The sequence below is a fragment of the Meles meles genome, chromosome 17, assembly GCF_922984935.1.
Source record: "Meles meles chromosome 17, mMelMel3.1 paternal haplotype, whole genome shotgun sequence".
NCBI lineage: Eukaryota > Metazoa > Chordata > Mammalia > Carnivora > Mustelidae > Meles > Meles meles.
The window spans coordinates 6,814,821-6,836,012 of record NC_060082.1 but is presented as its reverse complement, the minus strand read 5'-3'; the positions used below and the strand labels follow the sequence as shown (position 1 = coordinate 6,836,012).

At 46.9% G+C, this 21,192-nt stretch overlaps 1 protein-coding gene across 1 annotated transcript in view; it reads right to left on the bottom strand.

Annotated features, from left to right (window-relative positions):
- DDR2 (discoidin domain receptor tyrosine kinase 2) overlaps positions 1 to 21,192 on the bottom strand; it is a 149,884-nt gene that overhangs the window by 118,254 nt on the left and 10,438 nt on the right. The window contains exon 2 of the mRNA XM_045982920.1: positions 6,422 to 6,568. Coding sequence (XP_045838876.1) covers positions 6,422 to 6,427 — 6 coding nt within the window. The 5' untranslated portion in view covers positions 6,428 to 6,568. The remainder of the gene's footprint in view (positions 1 to 6,421; positions 6,569 to 21,192) is intronic.

Below are 21,192 nucleotides of genomic sequence, written 5' to 3'. Positions count from 1 at the left end.
AGCCTGGGAAGAGAGACTGACCCGGAACAGATCATTGCCACATAATAGGGTGTGTGGCCAGACCGTGCAGGCATTGCGGCCAATGCCACGAGAAGGGATCATCCAGCCCAAATGCAGATTCAGGGAGGTGCAGGGAAAGTGGGGTGAGGATGAAGGAAACCTGCCAACTGGAACGTGAATGAGGAGCAGTCATTTGATAGTGGGGAAACTAGAATTTGAACCCAAGTTCGTCTGACTCTCCAGCCCACATTGTTCCCACCATCTTGTTACCTGGTAGGCTTTCAGTGATAGTCACTGAATAAAAGAAGAAATGACTGAATGAATGAATGAATATATTATACTTCTTCTAATGGAGAGAATGGCTGAAATGTCAGCCCTAATAGTAACTTTGGCTTTGAAGCCCCCCACGTTCCGACCAGCTGAGCTAATCAGCGGATGCACCTCAGGGAATTCCTGCAACAGGGCAGAGCCCCCCTGTCAGCATAGGAGGGGCTAATTTGCTTCTATGACCTCTCAGAACTGGCTCGAGCTAAGATAGTCTGGAATTGGAGGGGGGACTCCCTACTTTTCATCCACTCCACTTCCTCAGAAAAACCCTGCTGGTGTCCCGGGCAATGCAGACAAGGGGAAGAGAAACTCGGTAAGCCTAAAGCTCCTAGAGCTACAGCCAAGAGCACCCCCACCCCAGAAGCCTGTACTAAACCACGCCAGCCCCAGGTGTCTCTGGACAAGGAAAAAAGATCCTAATTCTCCTACACCCACCTCCTCTGAAATCCTGCTCTGGCAGAAGGAGAGCCAGGATTTCTGAGACTGAAAGATCAGAGCAGGGGGCCCACATCCTCCAGCCATCCCACAGATTGCCTCTGTCCGCCCACACCCCCCTGCTCCTCTGGGTTTGCAGAGCAGATGCCCTCCACCAGCAGCCCCCCTTCCGTGCTTCCTGCTCCCCAGCCCAAGCCTCTGCCTCCTGTCTGTGTAGGCTTGGCGTATGCACGCAGCAAGCTTGGAGCTGGAGTGTGCCATCATTTCACAATTCAGAAACCCCAAATAAGAGACAGGTGGTGGGATTCTCCCAGGGAATTAAAAGAAGGACTCCAAGCCCACACTGTCTGAGTCTGGCTGCCCAGGGAACAGCCCAGAGGTGGGGCTGGGCTGAGGCTACTGTTCCAGGAGGTTCTACCCGACCCTTTCCATACTCTTCGATTCCGTGGTCCCAAACACATCTACTCAGAATGTTCTCTCGACTCCTCCCACTTCCTGAGGAAAAGTCAAGCTTACTTTGAACAATTAATGGAATCAATTTGTGGAGGAAGGAGGCAGTTCAACAAAATTACAATCATTTCTTTAAGGAGGTTGTTATGAAAGGGGCCTTGGCAAGTCACAGACTCTTTGGTACCATTATCTGGATCGATTTGGGACTCGAGATACTTCATTGCCCACCTGGGAATTACATTTTATGATTCTGGCTCTCCATGATGGATTAAGACGGGCTTGCAAATTTTGCAGCTGGGGCGAATGATTATAGCTATTTCCTTTACTTCAAGGAAATATTTTGGGTTCATCGCATAAGCCAGCACCAGCAACTTCTTCTTCTCCTTTTTTTTTTTTTTCTGTAAAGGCCCAGAGAGTCAATATTTTAGGCTTCGTGGGCCAAAAGGTCTCTGTCAGAACTATTCAACTTGGGCTGTGTCACTCAAAAGAAACCACAGGCAATGTGTAAATACATGAGCAGCGCTGGGTGCTAATAAAACTTTATTGACAAAAACAAGCAGCAGGCTGGATTTGGACCATAGGCTATAGTCTGCGAACCCCTGACATAAACCGTTTGTTCTGTGTGGGAGCGTCAGTGTGAGGAAGAAATGATCTTCACTGACACCCTTAGAAAGGAAGTTGCTGCTTTGGTACCAGAAAACTTTGAGGCCTCCTTGCTCTTCCATTACCTAAGTAACCTCAAATAATACCAGAAATGGCATTTTTTAACATGATCCCCAGGTGGTCTGTACCCATTAATCTGGAGACCAGCGTGTCTCAAACAGCAGTGAAATGACGGACTCTGAGTGCTGAGGCACGAGACTCTGTACTTCCGACAAGCTCCTGAAGACACGGAGGTGGTCCGCGGGTGGGGCTTCAATTAAGCAAGATTTGTTTGGGAATATCCTCCCCAAAACCCAGTTCCGGGGTGAAACGTGGGAGCAGGAGGGTCCTGCTCCCACCCCACCCCCACCAACCGGGTTTCTCTACCCCCAAACAGAGAATGCATGTGTCGTACTAGGCTGGATGGTAAATAAATGCAAAAATTCCTCATGGAAACTCAGACCTTGCCTAAGACGTTCTTACAATCTCTTTATCACGGGGGCGGCAGGGGAGTGCGGGGAGTGAGAGAGGGGAGCTCATACACATTAAAAAAAAATCAGTATAAGAGGTCATAGGAAAATCTAAGACAAGGAGACCTCAGCAAGAAAATCCTGACCATGAATGTCTAGAAGGGTCAGCCCTACCCCTCTCATCCACCACAGAAGGAGGAACCAGGAGCACTAAACCATGCCGGCCCCAGGTCTCCCTGGACAAGGAAAAAAGATCCTAATTCTCCACATATCATGAAGCAGGAACTTTGAGTAGGGTCAAGTGCAGAAGGAAATTCAGCAAATGCTGCCAGTCAGGAAACTTAGCATCATTCCTGCAGCCCACAGTCTCAGGCTAAGGTCATTAACATAATATGAGAAATTAGAAGGCAATGAATGTTGAAACAATGGAAATAAGATTCTTGCTAGCAGCACTAGGTTGGGTGATGTGGTCTGTGTCTGACCCTTCAATCTAGTCTTATAAGCTGTGAAGAGCAAAGCACAAACAAGAAGCTGACACCATAGAAAACGCTGGCGCCGAGGGTTTCATGCCTGTCTATTTCTAAAATTTTTTTTTTAAGATTTTTATTTATTTATTTGACAGACAGAGATCACAAGCAGGCAGAGAGGCAGACAGAGAGAGAGAGGAGGAAGCAGGCTCCCTGCCAAGCAGAGAGCCCGATGCGGGGCTCGAACCCAGGATCCTGGGATCATGACCTGAGCTGAAGGCAGAGGCTTTAACCCACTGAGCCACCCAGGCGCCCCTGCCTGTCTATTTCTAGAGCCCTGAGCAGTTCCCCCTTAAACCTGGTTCGGAGCTGCACTCACACTCGGCAAGAGGGGCACGGACCAGGCCCGTGCTGAGATGGTGTCCAGATGTCACAGCCCAGCCAGCGGTCAGAGCTCTCCCCAATCTGGCAGCCACCTTCCTTTCCAGCTCTCTCTTCCACCCCTCCTCAACCCTCTGCTCCCGGTAGATTGCCATTTGCTCCCTCCCCCCAAACCCCTGACCCCTGCGTCCAGCGCAGCCCTCGTTCACTGGTCACTCTGTGGCTTTGCTGCTGAGGTCAGCTCTGCCGATAATGACCAACCCCATCTCACCCCTCTGCAGAGTGCGCCGCTGCCCGGCCCCCCAGGCCGGGCTCCAGCCTCACCCCCTCCACAGTCGAGGACCACCCAGCCACGAGTGCTGTTCTCTTCCATCACCACTCATCACCAGACCACCTCCTGGGCACCTCCCTTCCTGTGCCCCGCTCCGCCCCCACACTGAGCCTGGTTCTCTTTTCTGTTCCTTCCCATGCTTCTCTCCAGCCCCACGGTTCCTTGCATTGCACCACAGTCCATTCACGGCTCGTGCTTTTCAGAACGTTGCTGGAGCCCAGTTCATCCAGAAACATCTAAGCCAGCCTCTGGCTCCCCTGACCTCCCTTCCCTTCCCCTAGGCAGGCTTGGTTCCTCGGTTTCTAACTGGTGTCTCCTCTCCTGCGTGGCACACTAGCCGTGGCTCGCTCATTAGTTAGACTCTGACCCTGATCGTGCCTTTTCTAAAATAATCCTGGCACCGCCATGTTCCAAAGGCTCAGACCTCGAGGCCTAGGCAGCCATGTGGTCTCAGCGTCTCAGTCGTCTCCACAGTAACACACTCTGCCTTCGACCACGTGTGTTGTGGTCACGGCTCCAAATGCCACCCCTCCCCACGGCCACCCCCACCTCCAACACCCCAGGCTGCGCCGTCCCCAAGACAACTTGTCCTCCAGGACCCAGGAAAGCCGGACCTCCCACCCCAGATACTCATGAGAAACAGACCAGGCCCAGGCCCCTCGCGATGGGAAAAAGACAGCTTCTCGCTCGTGAAGGAAAATCAAGTTCCAGTTGGAAATACAAACTTTTCCTTTAAAGGAGAAGCTAGCGTTGGCAGCTGCGTCCCGGCACCGCTGGACGAGCCATTTTGGGAGAGAGGGGGAAGGGGACAGAGTGAATGACAAGTGGGCAGGAGAAGAGAGAGCGAAGCTGAGAGGAAGGAGGCTGGGAGGGAGAGGCAGGTGGGAGGCAGAGTGAGAACAGGAAGACCCACAGGAGAGGCAGCAGAGGGTCGGGGAGGCGGGGGTGAAGAGGACAGAAAAGGCAGGGAAGACAGGCCCACGGCTCGGCCTGCTGGCGCACAGGACTACCCGTTCTGGGACAAGCTTGACAGTGTCCCCTGGGAGCTCTAACCTCCAGGAGGGGACAGGCTCTCCCCTGAGTGGAATCTACACCAGAGATTGGGGTTGGGGCGGGAGGGGAACGAACAACCAAACAGAAACGGCGGCGTCTCTGTCCAAAGGCCCTCGCTCATCTGCTCTCAGCATTGGCGATGAAGCCGGAGCTCTGGGAAGCAGGGAGCCCGCAACTCGCTGAGCCCCGCGTGCCAGAACACCTGTTCGTAATACCCCCTTCCCTCGCACGGGTTCCCGCTCAGATGCTAAATAGCTTGGTCCTCCTATTAACAGGAGACACAGGAAACGGAGACGAGTCTCCGAACAGAAGGCACTAGGGCCGTCATTCTCAGAAGAGGAGGAAGCCTGGACTGGAAACCAGAAGAGAGCGAAGGAGTGTTCCCTGGGGGCAGAAGTGTGACGCGAGAGTGGCGGCCCGATGAGGCTTCACAGGGCAAGGCTGTACACAGCACACGCCAGGGGGTGAAGTACTAATTTCTGGACATAGTCACTCGGGATTGGGTGGCGGGGGCAGAGAAGTCCGCAGGGACCGTTTCTGGAAAATAAAGCAGTGGGAGCCACAGAGAAATCACGCTGGAGGAATCTTGTGTAATAGAGAAAATCTGCAGCAGCTTCCGGTTGGAGGTTAAGCGTAGCCCTGAATTATTCAGTGGGAGGGGCGCGCTGTAAGGGGCCTGGTGAAGACCTCAAGGCTCTCCAGTATCAGGAGTCTCTCGGAAGCCCACTGGAAGGAAGGGAAGGAGGGAGGAAGGAGGGAAATAAATTACCTTCAAGGCAAGCTGTGGGAAGAAAGGGACCCAGGACGGTTTATCTCCACAAGGAGGTGAAGGAGAAATGGGGAGGAGGCTTGTTCCTTAGATAACAGATGGGAGGCGCGTATAACCCAACGGGCTGAGCATCCCAACTGAGAGGAGATCTCGGGGAGGAGGCGTCACTCCCCAGGACTCAGGGTCCACGTTACTCGCTCAGACGCCCATTCCTTCAAAAGGTTGACCAAGCCCTGAGGAAAGTTGAAGCAGTGAGGAAAGCTAATCTCAGTCAAGTCCACGGCCTCCCCCCGGGGCACCTCTTGTGTGCCAGACCCGAGCCTGATGCTGGGGCTGCGGGTGTGAAGGACACGCGGTTTCTGCCTCCTGCGAGCTCCAGGCAGACGGTGGATGACCACAGTTCTAGACTCATCAGCGGGATCTGAGTCTGCTGAAGGATGAACTGAAAGTCCCCTAGACACCAAAATGCACCCAGAGCAGAGCACCTCGACATCGGCAGACGCTCCCTGGCTAACCCGCAGAGACACTGAGATGCGCCACGCTCCTCTTCCCGCCGGGGCCGGGACTAAGTGAGAACCCCGGGCTCGGTTCTCTGGTAGGTGTAAGTCCTCCAGACCTTATCACGGCACTCTGCTTCAAGGACCCTGGTTTCAGTAGTTCTGCGAATTGTGATTTTTCTCTAAGCCACCTCAAATTATTGCTGGAAGAAGGCAACTTAAAAAACTAAATAAACGAATGAAATTAGGAGAGATCCAGATCGATGTGGGAACCCTGAGATTACAGTGGGTTCTGTAGAGACAGGGAAGGTCGAGATGGCCTGGGCCACTCAGAGTCAGGGAGGATGCCCTGAGCCAGGACACCCCGGGATCGGCCTCTAACCAGGCTCAGTCAAGTGCGAGCTGACATTCAGCATCGGCTTTCCCTACAATCAAATACATGATCTCCCCTGATACCAGCTCTCAGCACAGAACGCGTGCGCGGGATGGTCCTTGTGACACCAGCCAGGTAAGTGAACGGCTTCAGGGTACATGTCCTATCGTCACCAACCCCCTTCCCGGCTCATGGGGTGACAGCTTCAGCGACGGGCCCTACTTACATCCATGGGTGCAGAACATTCTCCGACAACAGGATCCTCCACAGCAGCTGGCTTCTGCGTCTCTTCAACCGTCACAGCGTCTCTGCTGCAAGCCACAAGCCTTGGAACTTTCTAGAGCATGGAACTCCAGACCACTTGTAGATATCCCTTTACGGAGGAGGAAGAAAGGGAAAGTAGTATCATGTTACAAATGTTTGCTTCATTCACATTTTCTTTCCTACTTGACATTGGGGTGCGTGACTAACAAACAAAAACCCCCCAAGTGCCCAGGGCACCAAAGGGATCTCCGAGACATTTTGTTTCTGAGGGTTCTTATACCTACTGATATTTATCAGTTTAGAAACTAAAACAGAGGGGCGCCTGGGTGGCTCAGTGGGTTAAGCCTCTGCCTTGGGCTCAGGTCATGATCTCGGGGTCCTGGGATTGAGCCCCGCATTGGGCTCCCTACTCAGCAGGGAGCCTGCTTCCCCCTTTCTGCCTGCCTCTCTGCTGCTTGTGATCTCTCTCTCTGTCTGTCAAATAAATAAATAAAATATTTAAAAAAAAAAAAAGAAACTAAAGCCGAATTTAAGTTTAGTATTTATTTAAAATAATAATTATTAAATTTTATAATCCATGTTTAATTTCTTACACATTATTATTAAATTACTATGATGATTACGTGTTAGCTTAAATGATTTTTTTATAAAAATAGCTATTTTCAAAAAATAATGAGAAGAGTGGCATTATTTTGCATTTTAAAGAATCCCTTTGGTATCTGGCTTGATCCAGCACAGATTCTCGTATCTGCTTCTGAATTCAGTCTGTTGCAATCTCACCTATCACTTAACCTCTCAAGAACTCCACCATGTAATCGTGGGAGACTGAGAGTAAAAAAACAAACAAACAAACAAAAAAAAAAACAAGCAAAACATTTTAGGATTATTGTGAAAATGGTCTTGTTCTTGTCGATCTCCTGAGAGGTATCCTGAGCCCTGGACCCACCATTCTGTGCAATCAAAGCAGGTCTTACTTCCCCCTCTGACTGTCCCTGTCTTTCTTTGATACCACTAGTTATCAGTTACCTGAGCAGTCTTCTAGAACTTTCTACACATAAATTAAAATATAGGGATGTAGAGTTTGTATCAATTTTTAACAATCACGTATGAGCACTCTACACATTCTCCTTGGGTTTTCTGTCACACGTGTTGGGCGGTGTTGCATTTTAGCGTGTGGTTACGTCATTTCTGCGGGTATCTTGTCCTCCTTGTCCCCTTGCAGATATCCTGGTGGGATAAAACACCACCCAGGTCCGCACAGCACCACAGTACAAAGGCAGGCTGCTCAACAGCGACTGTGATTGCCACTTTCTTCAGTGAAGGACACGGGGCTTCATGGGAATAAAGGGGCCACACGGAGCAAGAACAGACGTCACACATATTAGTACAGCTTTCTTCCGGCTCCTGTTTCCCTGAGGAGCCATGCGGCCCAAGTATTCAAACTTTGAGGAGACACCCAATTGTTTGCCATACTACTGGGGGCTCACCCAGTATTATGCTTGGGGCTTACCTCACTGTACCAGAAAGACTTGTGTTAACAATCTCTGTGCCTATTTTTATAGGAATGTTTGCAAACAACCTGTCTGGAAACACACTCCCTGTCATCACTATCACACAGTCGTGAGGCAAGAAGGCAGGATCGGGGTCCCAGCATCCCCAGACAGTTTTCCTGAAAACGATTTCCCTGTGGTCCTAAGGGAACCGAGGTTAACCCTCTTGGGTCACAACTTCCCTGACGTGGAAACAGAACACCCCTCACCTGCAGGAAACCCTCCCCTCAAAGGGGTGATCTGGTCACATTACACCGCAGGCTTCAAATACTCAAATTGATGCCGACCAATGAGGGTTCACTGCCTCTCTCCAAGATTTACGAGCTATAGAATCTTAGCGCCCACTTACTTACAAAATGGAGGTAATGATACCTATCTTGTGAAGTTATTAAGAATAATTGTAATTATCTAGGGGTACCCGGGTGGCTCAGTCAGTTGAGCATCTGACTCTTGGTTTCGGCTCAGGTCATGATCTCAGAGTCATGAGATCGAGTCATTTCCGGTGTCCCTCCCCCAGAAGGCCCCCCTCGGCTCCACACTCAGGGCCAAGTCTGCTTGAGATTCTCTCTCCCTCTCCCCCCACCATTCACTCAGGCACCCTCTCTCTCTCTCTCAAATACATAAAATCTTAAAAAAAAAAAAAAGAGTAATCGTAATAATCTATAATCTCTGCTGACCACATAGCAGGTGTTCAAAGCTTGGCAGTTGGTAGCCTCCTTCCTTTGTTGTTCTATGAACAGAAATAACACGAGACCGATCCTATGTCCTGGACGGGGCTGGTTCTTCAGGAGGTTTGCTCCTGAACACGTCTGGGAGCAACTGCCAGGGCAGCACAGCGAGCAAAGGCAGAGTCAGAATTCAGAACCAGGTCTGTCCTACTCCAAAGCCCAGGCACTGAACCACACCATCATGCCATGTTCCAGCTAGAAAGGAAAGCAGCCCTGGGGGAATGAAAGAGCAAAGTCGGGGGACTCCTAGCCATGGTCTCACAAGAGAGACAAGTTATCTTTAACTGCAAATTAATGATTTTACTAACCCAATACAGTGACTGTAATCAAAATCAAAATTCTTCAGAAAATCATCACTATGCTAGACAGAAAAGTAAGAATGGCAGGACACGAAAACCAAGATTTAATTAATTTGGGATTTAGAGATTATTTGTTTAATTAATGTTTGATTAGAGTTGTTATTAAGATGAATGGGTGGTTTCAATTTACAGACGATTATTTTGAATAATGGGTAAATAATGTAATATTAATTTATCTAAAGACATTTCTAGCTCCTAGTGCATATCAGGTGTGCAGATTAAGGAAACATGTCTCTTGGCCTGCAAGAAGGTATATAACACATATCATAAGATATAAAGGATATAACCATATACATATACGGATTGGGGGGATAATAAGATAGACAAGAATAAGGTGCTAAAAGAAGGAGAAATGTGGCCAGTGGGGTGTTCAGGGAATGTGTGAAGGAGGGAGGAGGCATCACGCAGCTGCCTCTTGAAGTAGAAATCAGATTTTGTCAGCCTTGGAAGAGAGGGAGGTAGGTCTAGAGACTACGGGCTGAAGCTACGAGCTTAACCTGGCATGGGGGATGCTGCAGAGGAGAGCCAAGGGGCAGAGGTACCCACCGATCCTGACCTAGAATAACGACATCAGGAAGGGAAAAGAAAGAAATGATATTGCAGAGAGAACCGAGGGTTGACCAGTAACTGGCTACAGCAGGGAAGAAAGGAGGAGTCAAAGAAGCGTGGGTTTCCAACCTGCACATGACCAGGAGCACGTCATTATTAACAAACGCTGGGAAAACCGGAAGAGGAAATGGTATGTAAGGGAAGATGGTGACTTTGGTTCTGAACATAAAGAATTGGGTTCTTTAAGGGGCTCCTGGGTGGCTCAGTTAGTCAAGCATCTGACTCTTGATTTTCGCCCAGGTCGTGATCTCAAGGTTGTGGGATAGAGTCCCACGTCGGGCTCTGCGCTGGGCATGGAGTCTGCTTAGGATTCTCTCCCTCCCTCCCCCCATCTTCCCCATCCCCCGCCGCATAAAAAAAAGATTGATTTTCTTAAGATGGAAACAGGTAAACACATGAGCACAGAAGAGCCTGGCGTTCAAGAGAGAGTTCGGGGTTAGAGACACATATTTGAACACCAAATACATAAAAGCAGTAAGTGAAGTCTGAGGCAGATAAAATGATCTGAGAGAAGAAAAATGAAGACAAAGCCTCTGGACCCATCCGCCTTGAGTGGGGGGAAGAAGACGAACATCTCCAGGTAAGAACCAGAACGACTCAAAACAGTTCCTCCTCCTAAAACATCAGAAGCCTCTGGTCTAACCCAACTCCCTTACCTCACAGATGAAGAAGTCCCAGGTCTAGGGGACCAAGTGACTTAAGGCCTCACAGCTGCAAAACCGCAACTAGATGGCTAAGTGACCACTGGGAATTAGCCCTGCCTTGGCGACTGGGCCTTGTGTGTGTACCGGCTGACACGGCTGGATTCAGGGAGGCCTGAGAAAAAACTGGAAACTTCTTTCATCTCTGCTACATCGGTCCAGCCCTGTAACTGTGCCCGACCACATTATCAGCTCAGGGTTCAACCACATCTTACTCATCTTGTTGTCACGGCCCCTCTGCCCTCAACGTTCCCGACCACTCTCTCTGCTACCAGTGTTATTACAGAGTAGAAAATCGCCGGCCACGTTCTTCTTCTGATTGTGCACATGATCACAGACTTCCGGAGCTGAAAGACCCTAAGGGTTCATCCCGTATTCGTGTAGCTTCTGTGGAAACGGACCCGGGGAAGTCCACTGACCAGATAAGCAGTTAGTAGTAGAAGCCAGACCAAAATTCCAGTCTCCTTTCTTTCCATTTTACCACCAACCTTCCTTGCAAGAGACTTATTCTTAAAGATTTACTTATTTATTTGAGGGGTTGAGGGAAAGAGAGAGAGAGAGAGAGTCAGGGGAGGGCAGAGGGAGAGAGAGAATCTTAAGCAAACTCCAGGCTGAGCACGAAGCCCAAACCCAGGACCCTGAGGTCATGGTCTGAGCCGAAATCAGAAGTCTGATGCTTAACCAACTGAGCCCCCTGCAAGGCATCCCTCAAGAGACTTGCTCTTAAGACAAACTCTCTAGTCTCTGATTTCTCCAAACATATGTTACGAAGCCCTCTCCCCTTAAGACGGTTCTTGAAAAAAAGAGCTCCATGGTCCAAAACGTCTGTGGAGTGCTATAAGCTACCCCTCTCTTGGACAGCCAAAATGCTTATTACCATATTAAAGACCTTGGCAGGTCCTGCAGGGAAGAAACATGGGTCATTCTCAAAGAATATTTCCCAAACTTGTTTGACCGCAGAACTCTGGCCCTTGCCCGTACTCCTGCTGTTGTCTATTTAAAAACCCACAGGTTTCCAAGGATTGTATTTTGGGAGATGCCACTTTTGTCTAATTAGCAAGATTCCTTAGAAGGTCCCACATGGAAGTATCAGGACTGAGAGGTCCTCAGTGTGGGAACCAGGCAGGGAAGCAACGGGAGGCAGAGAAGGAGAGGGCAATGGCAGACCGTCCCAGCATCTTCTGAGCTGTCTGCTCCGCCAACACCCTTACCAGCAATCCTCTCTCCTCGTGTGCTTCGAGTATCTTCCACAGCCAGTTGGGCTTTCCCTTGCTCACTCTACCTCCCTGGTCCAAACCCAACCACATCTGGATGACCGAGAGCAGACTTCTAATGAGTCTCCTGACTCAGCCCCTTCTCCCCCGCCATGCACCTTCCAGGCTCCAGTCACATTAATCTTCTTAAAACAACCGTTCACCTGCTTCAAGATAAAAAAGAATGTTCCAGGGGCACCTGGGTGTCTCAGTGGGTTAAGCCTCTGCCATCAGCTCAGGTCATGATCTCAGGGTCCTGGGATCGAGCCCCACATAGGGCTCTCTGCTCAGCAGGGAGCCTGCTTCCTCCTCTCTCTCTGCCTGCCTCTCTGCTTAGTCGTGATCTCTCTCTGTCAAATAAATAAATCTTTAAAAAAAAAAAAAAGAATGTTCCAGACTCCACAACATCTGAAGCAACCCTTAATGTAAGAAAACACATCTGTGCACTGGTAGGTCTCTGTGCTCCCCAGTGCAAATTTCTACCGCTCCAGGTGTGCATGCTTGCTGTTAACTGAACTGTCCACAGCTGTCCGACGGCCAAGGCTCCCCTCGGCCTGCTCCTCCCTTCCTGCCTCTCTGATCCTAACCAGCCTTATGCAACTCTCTGCTCCAGGGTCCTGGCTATACAGCCCTTCCGTGAGTTCTCGCACCTGAAGACCCTGAGCCCCTAGCCCCACAAGCACTCGTGTGGCTTTACTGTTTCTGGAATTTTCTGATGGGTCATAAACTCAGGAAGAAAAAAGACCATGCCTTATTACATTTAAGGCACTTACTAAGCATTCAAAACCACCCTTGCTGAATAAAGGGATTAATCCACATTGACCTCAGAACCATACATCCAGCAGAAAACTTCACATCTATAAAACACTAGGGAAATGAACCTCTTCCTGGGCCTCACAGGCATTCAAGTTTTTCTAGTTCAATTGATCTTGGTTTTATTAAAAGGGAGGAAGACAGATTCTATCCCATGCTGAAGGCCCCGGCGAGTTTTTGTTCTTTTTTCTGGAAGACAGAACTGTGCTTTCTGCCACCTTCTCGCAAGCTTCTTGCCACATGTGTCCCCCAGGGGGGTCTAGCCTGAGTACATTATGTGATATTTACACACGTATCTCTATGTTTTCCCAAAGGTCTGGCTGGAAGAGTGCTCTTCTCAAGAACGTATTTTCTCTGGACAATCGTTTCTTCATTTATTCTCTGAATTATTCAACAAACATTGAATGAGCAAGTCCCGGGGTTGCAGCAGTGGTTAGAAGACAAGCACGGTCAGACACACTTTTACTCAGCGTGCATCAGAGGAACACCTGCCACAAACTCAGAAGGGGGGAGGCTATTTAAAAGAAAAATGCAGGGTACCTGGACGCTGTGCAGAAAATGTCTTATTCAGTCAAGCCTGTGGTAGAGCCTGGGAGCTGCATTTTAAAAAATCCCTCCAGGTGGGTGGCTTAGTTGGTTAAGCGTCTGCCTTAGGCTGAGTCAAGATCCCAGGTTCCTGGGATTGAGTCCCACACAGGGCTCCTTGCTCAACAGGGAGCCTGCCGCTCCCCCTGTTTGTGCGTTCTCTCTCTCTCTCTGACAAATAAATAGTAAATTTAAAAAAAATTTTTTTTTAAATCCCTCCAGGTGATTCTGAGTGTACTCAGGTGAGCAACCCACTGGCCAGCAGAAAAGGCAGGCTTCTAAGAAGATCGTTAAAAAACAGTGGTGCTCATGCAGAAAAATGAAATTGGACCACTTCCTTACACCACACACGAAAATAGACTCCAAATGGATGAAGGACCTCAATGTGAGAAAGGAATCCATCAAAATCCTTGAGGAGAATGCAGGCAGCAACCTCTTCGACCTCAGCCGTAGCAACATCTTCCTAGGAACAACGGCAAAGGCAAGGGAAGCAAGGGCAAAAATGAACTATTGGGATTTCATCAAGATCAAAAGCTTTTGCACAGCAAAGGAAACAGTTCACAAAACCAAAAGACAACTGACAGAATGGGAGAAGATATTTGCAAACGACATATCAGATAAAGGGCTAGTATCCAAAATCTATAAGGAACTTAGCAAACTCAACACCCAAAGAACAAACAATCCAATCAAGAAATGGGCAGAGGACATGAACAGACATTTCTGCAAAGAAGACATCCAGATGGCCAACAGACACATGAAAAAGTGCTCCACGTCACTCGGCATCAGGGAAATACAAATCAAAACCACAATGAGATATCACCTCACACCAGTCAGAATGGCTAAAATTAACAAGTCAGGAAATGACAGATGCTGGAGAGGATGTGGAGAAAGGGGAACCCTCCTCCACTGTTAGTGGGAATGCAAGCTGGTGCAACCACTCTGGAAAACAGCATGGAGGTTCCTCAAAATGTTGAAAATAGAACTACCCTATGACCCAGCAATTGCACTACTGGGTATTTACCCTAAAGATACAAACATAGTGATCCGAAGGGGCACGTGTACCCGAATGTTTATAGCAGCAATGTCTACAATAGCCAGACTATGGAAAGAACCTAGATGTCCATCAACAGATGAATGTTGTATATATGAATGATGTGGTATATATACACAATGGAATACTATGCAGCCATCAAAAGAAATGAAATCTTGCCATTTGCGACGACGTGGATGGAACTAGAGCGTATCATGCTTAGTGAAATAAGTCAATCGGAGAAAGACAACTATCATATGATCTCCCTGATATGAGGACATGGAGAAGCAACATGGGGGGGTAGGGGGATAGGAGAAGAATAAATGAAACAAGATGGGATTGGGAGGGAGACAAACCATAAATGACTCTTAATCTCACAAAACAAACTGGGGGTTGCTGGGGGGAGGTGGGATTGGGAGAGGGGGAGCGGGCTATGGACATTGGGGAGGGGAGGCGAACCATAAGAGACTATGGACTCTGAAAAACAACCTGAGGGTTTTGAAGGGTCAGGGGTGGGAGGTTGGGGCAACCTGAGGGTTTTGAAGGGTCAGGGGTGGAAGGTTGGGGGAACAGGTGGTGGGTAATGGGGAGGGCACGTTTTGCATGGAGCACTGGGTGTTGTGCAAAAAGAATGAATACTGTTACGCTGAAAAAATAAATAAAATGGGAAGACATAAAAAAAAAAAAAAACCAGTGGTGCTTGCTTCCTGCTCAAGGTTAGTTCCTGATGCAGAATGGGATTTCATGCATGGAGAACAACTATGCAGTGGGCAGAAGTCAGGTGTAACGATAAGGGAGACCCATGTGCAAACCGCTGTGTGGTTTGTGCTGTGTCCACCTACACAAAATAAGAAAAACACCCGCCTCACACAACTCTCACAAGGTTTGGTGAGATTATGTATAGAAAGGGCTACACCCAAATCTTGGTGCACAATAAACACATCACTCTGAATTCATCATGATTGTTATTTTTAGTTATGAAAACCTTTAAAAGAGAGCGGGGAGATCAGAAAGTCTTTCCTGAGAAGCAGTGGCGTCTGAATTTAGTTTAAAAGCAGCGTTCCCCAAGAGTAGATGTATTCTTGCCACCTATAAAATTGCAAGAATTTCTGAAATTTTATAACTATGATTCTATAGTTTGAAACCCTTCTTCTTTTAAGATTTTGTTTATTTATTTGACAGAGAGCGCACAAGCAGTCAGAGCGGCAGGCAGAGGGAGAGAGAGAAGCAGGGTCTCTGCTGAGTGGGAAGCCCGACGTGGGGCTCGATCCCAGAACCCTGGGATCATGACAGATGCTTAACGGACTGAGCCACCCAGGCGCCCCAGTTTGAAACTCTTAATACGGGTGGGAGCCAAGCACTGTCGTGCAATCTCGATGCCTGCCTTTTCACTTGTGTTCACGACGGTACAAATGCCAAGTGAGAGTCAGATCAAGTCAAGAGCCAATCCACAAACAGGACACGGTGGGAGTGCGGAGTCATCCAATGGCATGGGGCAGTTCAATCTGCTTGCCATAGCCCATGGCCGTCAGTTCATGCTGCCAGCAGATGCATGATGCAGACTCTGACTTCTTACATACCAACACCTACCGGTTTATAAGCAGAAACCCGAGGCATAAATACACAAAGGAGAATGCTTCTGTCTCTAATCTTATTAGCAATTGCAAGAGATACTTATTTGTAGCAATTTCAAATCACCACCAGGCTAATCTTACCTTCGAGAGAACAGAAAATTTAACAATTTAGCAAATGATACCTCATTAAAACTGTCATTTGGGGGCACCTCGGTAACTCAGTCAATTAAGCGTCTGATCATGATGCTGATTTCAGCTCAGGTCATGATCTCAGAGTGCTGGCATCAAGCCCCACATCAGGCTTTGCACTCAGTGGAGTCTGCTTGTCCCTCTCTCTCTGCTCTGCCCTCTCCCCTCACATGCATTCTCTCTCTCACTCTCTCTCTCTCTTGCTCTTGCTCTCTCTGAGATAAATAATTAAATAAATAAATAACTGCCATTTGACCATTTCCTGCTTGCAGAGTTTGGTTAAGTATGAAATTTGATTTTCCTGAACTTATAAACCCTTGAGGCTCTTATTAACAATTTGCTTAACATACGTACACCAACAGGCCGTTTTCTGCATGCACATTAATTACATTTACATAACAGACCCAGATGAGACACAGATCAGGCCCTGAGACCACACGGCTCCACTCAATCTTTATCCTCCACACTAGTGGTTAGTCTCAATGGACCACATCATTTAATGCAGTAAAATAATGTTTTTAATTTATTTTATCGAGTTTATAGTTATGTTTGTTTTATGTTTGTACATATTTTAAGAACATCTAAATGATCAATTACCTTGAGGAGCTGAAAAAAAATTTTCGTATAAAATATGTCTACCTACTGTTCAGGTTTGAGTAACGTCAAATCGGATAATCCCAGGGGAAGATGTTTAGAGAGCTGAGTCTATCCTCCAGCACCTGCCTCCTGTGAAAAGCCTGCTCCTGCCTATTCACCAAGGTAAATGGCAGAGACTCCGCTCCTTCGGAAACGCACGACCAAAGCCACCCCCCCGGGATGTCTGTTCCATACCGCCTTCTGTACCATTTCATTAACTTCCCAAAGCCCCTTCCATCAGCATCAGCAAAGCTATTACTTGGGGGTGGTGGGGAGGGGTGGCCAAGAGAATAACATCTTTGAAAACAGAACACAGTTCACCTCACACTTTAAGCCACTTGCCTGGCCCTAAGAGTTGTGGCTACTGGTAGGGCTGGGAATTGCTGAATTCTGATCAAAGCAAAGGACGTGGGTCTAGGTGTCCCCATGCTTTGTCTCCACTGTCATCTAACCCTCATTTATTCAGAAGAAAGTGTTTTAAGACCCCACGACAGTGGAGTGGATGTTCTTCCCTAAGCTTGTTGCCGGATCGCTCAGTGGAAACTAGAATAACGTCATCGTAGGGCTGGATGTGAATGCACGTTTGGGTTTTGTTGTTGCTGTTGTTTTTAAAAGTATTTATTTACTTATTTATTTGAGAGACAGAGAGAGAGTGAGCAAGCAGGGGGAGGGGCAGAGGGAGAGGGAGAAGCAGACTCCCTGCTGAACAGGGAGCCCGATCTGGGGCTCAATCCCAGGACCCTGGGGTCATGACCTGAGCCGAAGGCAGACGCTTAACTGACTAAGCCACCCAGGCACCCCTGAATGTATTTTTGAATAGTTCCATAAGTACTTCTCCAACAGCCCTGAGGACTGTAAATCTGAGAATGAATCCGGGATGACAGTTACAACTTACGCTCCTACAAAGGGCTGGATTAAGAACCTTTAGAGGCTCCAACCACTGAAGTCATAGCACCTTCCCCACTCCCCCCCAGCAAGTACTTTGTTACAAAAGACACCACTAAAATATAGCATTAAGTGTAAGAACATTCAATAACGTTTCCGTTTTCTTCATTATGACTTTTTCAACACTTCTTTGGAAAACGAAGTATCAGCTTATTTTCAAAAGAAACTGGGAGATACCCCAGCTCCAGCCTTAATCACCTCCATGCAAAGTAACATCGTGAGTGTATCTAGATTTTTCACATGCACCATCTCCCTCAAAACCAGGACTCTTGTGTTACACATAGTCTGCCGATGACCAATGTGAAGCCATTTGTAAAGTGTCAAATTCTTTTTTTTTTTTCTATTCGCCTGCCTGAGCACTTCACCAGCCTTTTCCTTGCCCTGACCAACTCAAATGAAGACTTAGATCTTAAACACTGAAATTCCTTTCAAGATCAGTACTACTTGGGAAACTGGACCTGGAAATGAGAACTTCTGCCTATTTCAATGCTCCTGTTGTCTCCCAGATTCTCTGCTCAAGGCCCAAAGCTCCCAGGAATAGGATCATCCAGAAATGTAAAATCATTTCAAGTTTGTGTATGATTCACAGGGTAACTTTAGACACCCTGTCTTTGATTGAATATCTATCATAAATGCTGGCAACTACATGATCAGTTAGAAAAATGAAAGTCAGGAGACCTGGGATCCTAGAGCTGGAACTTCCTATAGCTAAGCATACAGCGCAGAAGGACCCCCCCCCCTTTTTTCTGGAGAAAGTGGAGTGCCTATAGACCTGGTTAGAGAGGCTGAACTTAGCACCTTCAGTCATGAAAATGAGGGAGGCAAGGAAACATCAGAAAATTGTGAAGAGATAATAGGAAGACAATCGACCATCTTTTCTCCTGCAAAAGCAAAGCTTATCACCAAAAGCACAGCAAAGGGATTAGGAAGTAACTTTTCACACTCCTTTGAGGGGCCAACATAAGTCTAGAATGTATATCCTAGCTTGACGTCCCTTTGGTAATGAATGGCTGAACAAAATGTTTAAAATTTCTTTCCCCTCCAAACATGATAATAAGCAAGAGTTAATTTGCTATTTACATGACATTAAATGTTCGAATGAGAATTTTTAAATAATTTTTTAAATGAAAGGGGTTTCAGGGAAGACTGAGCACTAGTATGGCAGGGGAAGGCGAAAGGTAAGCGCTTCTATTCCCAGAGGTCTGAGCAAACCCACGAGAGAAGAGGCAGCATGGTCAGAACAAAGACACCAGCTCTGCCCATCATCAAGCCAGAAGAAGCCTAACCTGGTGCGGTATCCTGAAACCTGATGAGTCTCTGGGAATAACCATTCTCTACTTATTGCTCTTTTATAAAAATTAGCCCTGTGTGCATCATATGCCCAGGGTACCAAGTGTTCACATGTGAGTTTATTCCTCCTCATCTGTACTCATGAATACATTAATTCATTCATTTCTTCAGTTTTCACAGCTCATGAGAAGCAGAAATTGAGCCCAGTACTTCTGGTAACAAGCCCAGTGTTTACAGCATTTCTCCATAACCTGGCCCTCTGGACATCCTGATCTTACGGAATAACAAAATAAGTGAAATCTACTGAGCTCCTTTACACCCTCAAAGACTACAGTAGATGAGGCTTCAATTACAGCCCCTCGAAGAATTTCCCAGCAACAAATAACACCGTGCTAGGCAAATCATAAGACCTTCACAGACTATATACAGAGAGCTCAGCAAATACTTACGGATTATGCTACGAGGTGAGTTATAGAGATCACCTAATTCACGTTCCTTGCTAGATGTGATTGTGACCAAAAGAACTGGGATTCCAAGAAGCAAGATCTGAGTTGGCCAGAGGATCTGAAACCCAAGCTGGCCTTTAGAGAAGGGCAGAATTGAGCACATGAGAGGACAGAGGAAGATATTCAGAGCACATGTGATCGGGTGAGAACCACAGGGACACTGTAGTGATTGAAGACTTAGCTATAAAAGTGAAACTGGGGGATTAGGAGCAGATAGGTTTAAAATATACTTGCGCAAAGTCCAAGTGCTAATAGGCAGCAGTTAAAATTAAAAATACAACACCCCAAAAATGAACAATCCAATTTAAAAATGGGCAGAAGACATGAATAGACATTTTTTCCAAGAAGACATGCAGATGGCCAAGAGACACGAAAAGATGCTCAACATCACTCATCATCAGGGACATGCAAACCAAATCCACAATGAGGTATCACCTCACGCCTGTCAGGATGGCTAAAATCGACACAAGAAACGTGTTGGCAAGGATGGGGCAAGGGGAACACTTGTGCACTGTTGGTGGGAATGCAAACTGGTGTAGCCGCTCTAGAAGAGTATGGATGTTCCTCACAGAGTTAAAACTAGAGCTACCCTACAACCCAGTGATTGTACAACTAGTATTTACCCAAAGAATACAAAAATACTAATTCAGGGGGACACATGCACCCTGATGTTTATAGCCGCATTGTCTGCAGTGGTCAAACTATTGAATCAGCCCAAATATCCATTGATTGCTGAATGAACAAAGAAGATATGGTATATGTATACAATGGAATACCTCTCAGCTATGAAAAAGAATGAAATCTGGCCATTTACAACAATGTGGATAGAACTAGAAAGTATAATGCTAGGTGAAATAAGTCAGTCAGAAAAAGGCAAATACACATGATTTCACTCGCATGTGGAATTTAAGAAACAAACCAAATAAGCCAAGGAGGGGTGTAAAAGAGGAAGAGAGAGAAAGAAAAACCAAGAAACAGACTCTTTACTACAGAGAACACACTATTGCTCACCAGAGGGGTGGGGGTGGGAGGGATGGGTGAAACAGGTGACGGGGATTAAGGAGGGCCCTGGGAGCTGTGTGGAAGTTCTGAGTCACTATAGTGTACACCTGAAGCTAATATTACACTGTTAACTTGAATTTAAATTAAAGCTTTTTTAAAAAAAAGGCTTACTCTTGGGGCGCCCAGGTGGCTCATTTAAGCATCTGCCTTTGGCTTAGATCATGACCCTGGAGTCCTGGGATCAAGCCCCGCATGGGGTTCCCTACTCAGCAGGGCATCTGCTTCTACCTCTGCCCCTCCCCTCCCACATTTGTGCACACGCACGTGTGTGCAAGTTCTCTCTGTCACTAGCTTTCTTTCAAACAAATAAATAAAATCTTTAAAAAAAATACTCTTTTAACCTGGCCTATCTCACTCTTTCTACCACACCATGATTTTAAGTGAGAATATTTGTATGTTACATTAGTTAAAACAAATGACAATCCTTACAGGTGATAGTTATTATAATTTGAATGATGTGACAAATAGATTTCCCAAATATCTGCTATCAACCTGTTAAATTAGTCTTTATCAATCATTTTAACAGTTGATAGCAAGATTTTGCCTCTATTATCTTTAATAAATAAGATGTGACTAAAGTTAGGGTACAATAGCAGTTGTTGTCTGAAAAATAAAAACAATTTTTAAATTATTTTAAAATGATAATAATTTTTAAATAGAAATGCTTACCATGGGGCACCTGATGGCTCAGTCCATTAAGTGTCTGCCTTTGGTTCAGATCATGATTCCAATTTGAATTTGAAATTTTCTAATGACATCATATTGAACATCTTTTTGTATGTTTATTTGCTATCTGTGTTCTTCAGAGAGATGTCTGTTCATGTCTTTTGCCCATTTTTTAATCAGATTGTTCCTTTTCTTATCACTGGATTTTCAGTGTTCTCTGCATATTTTGGATAACCA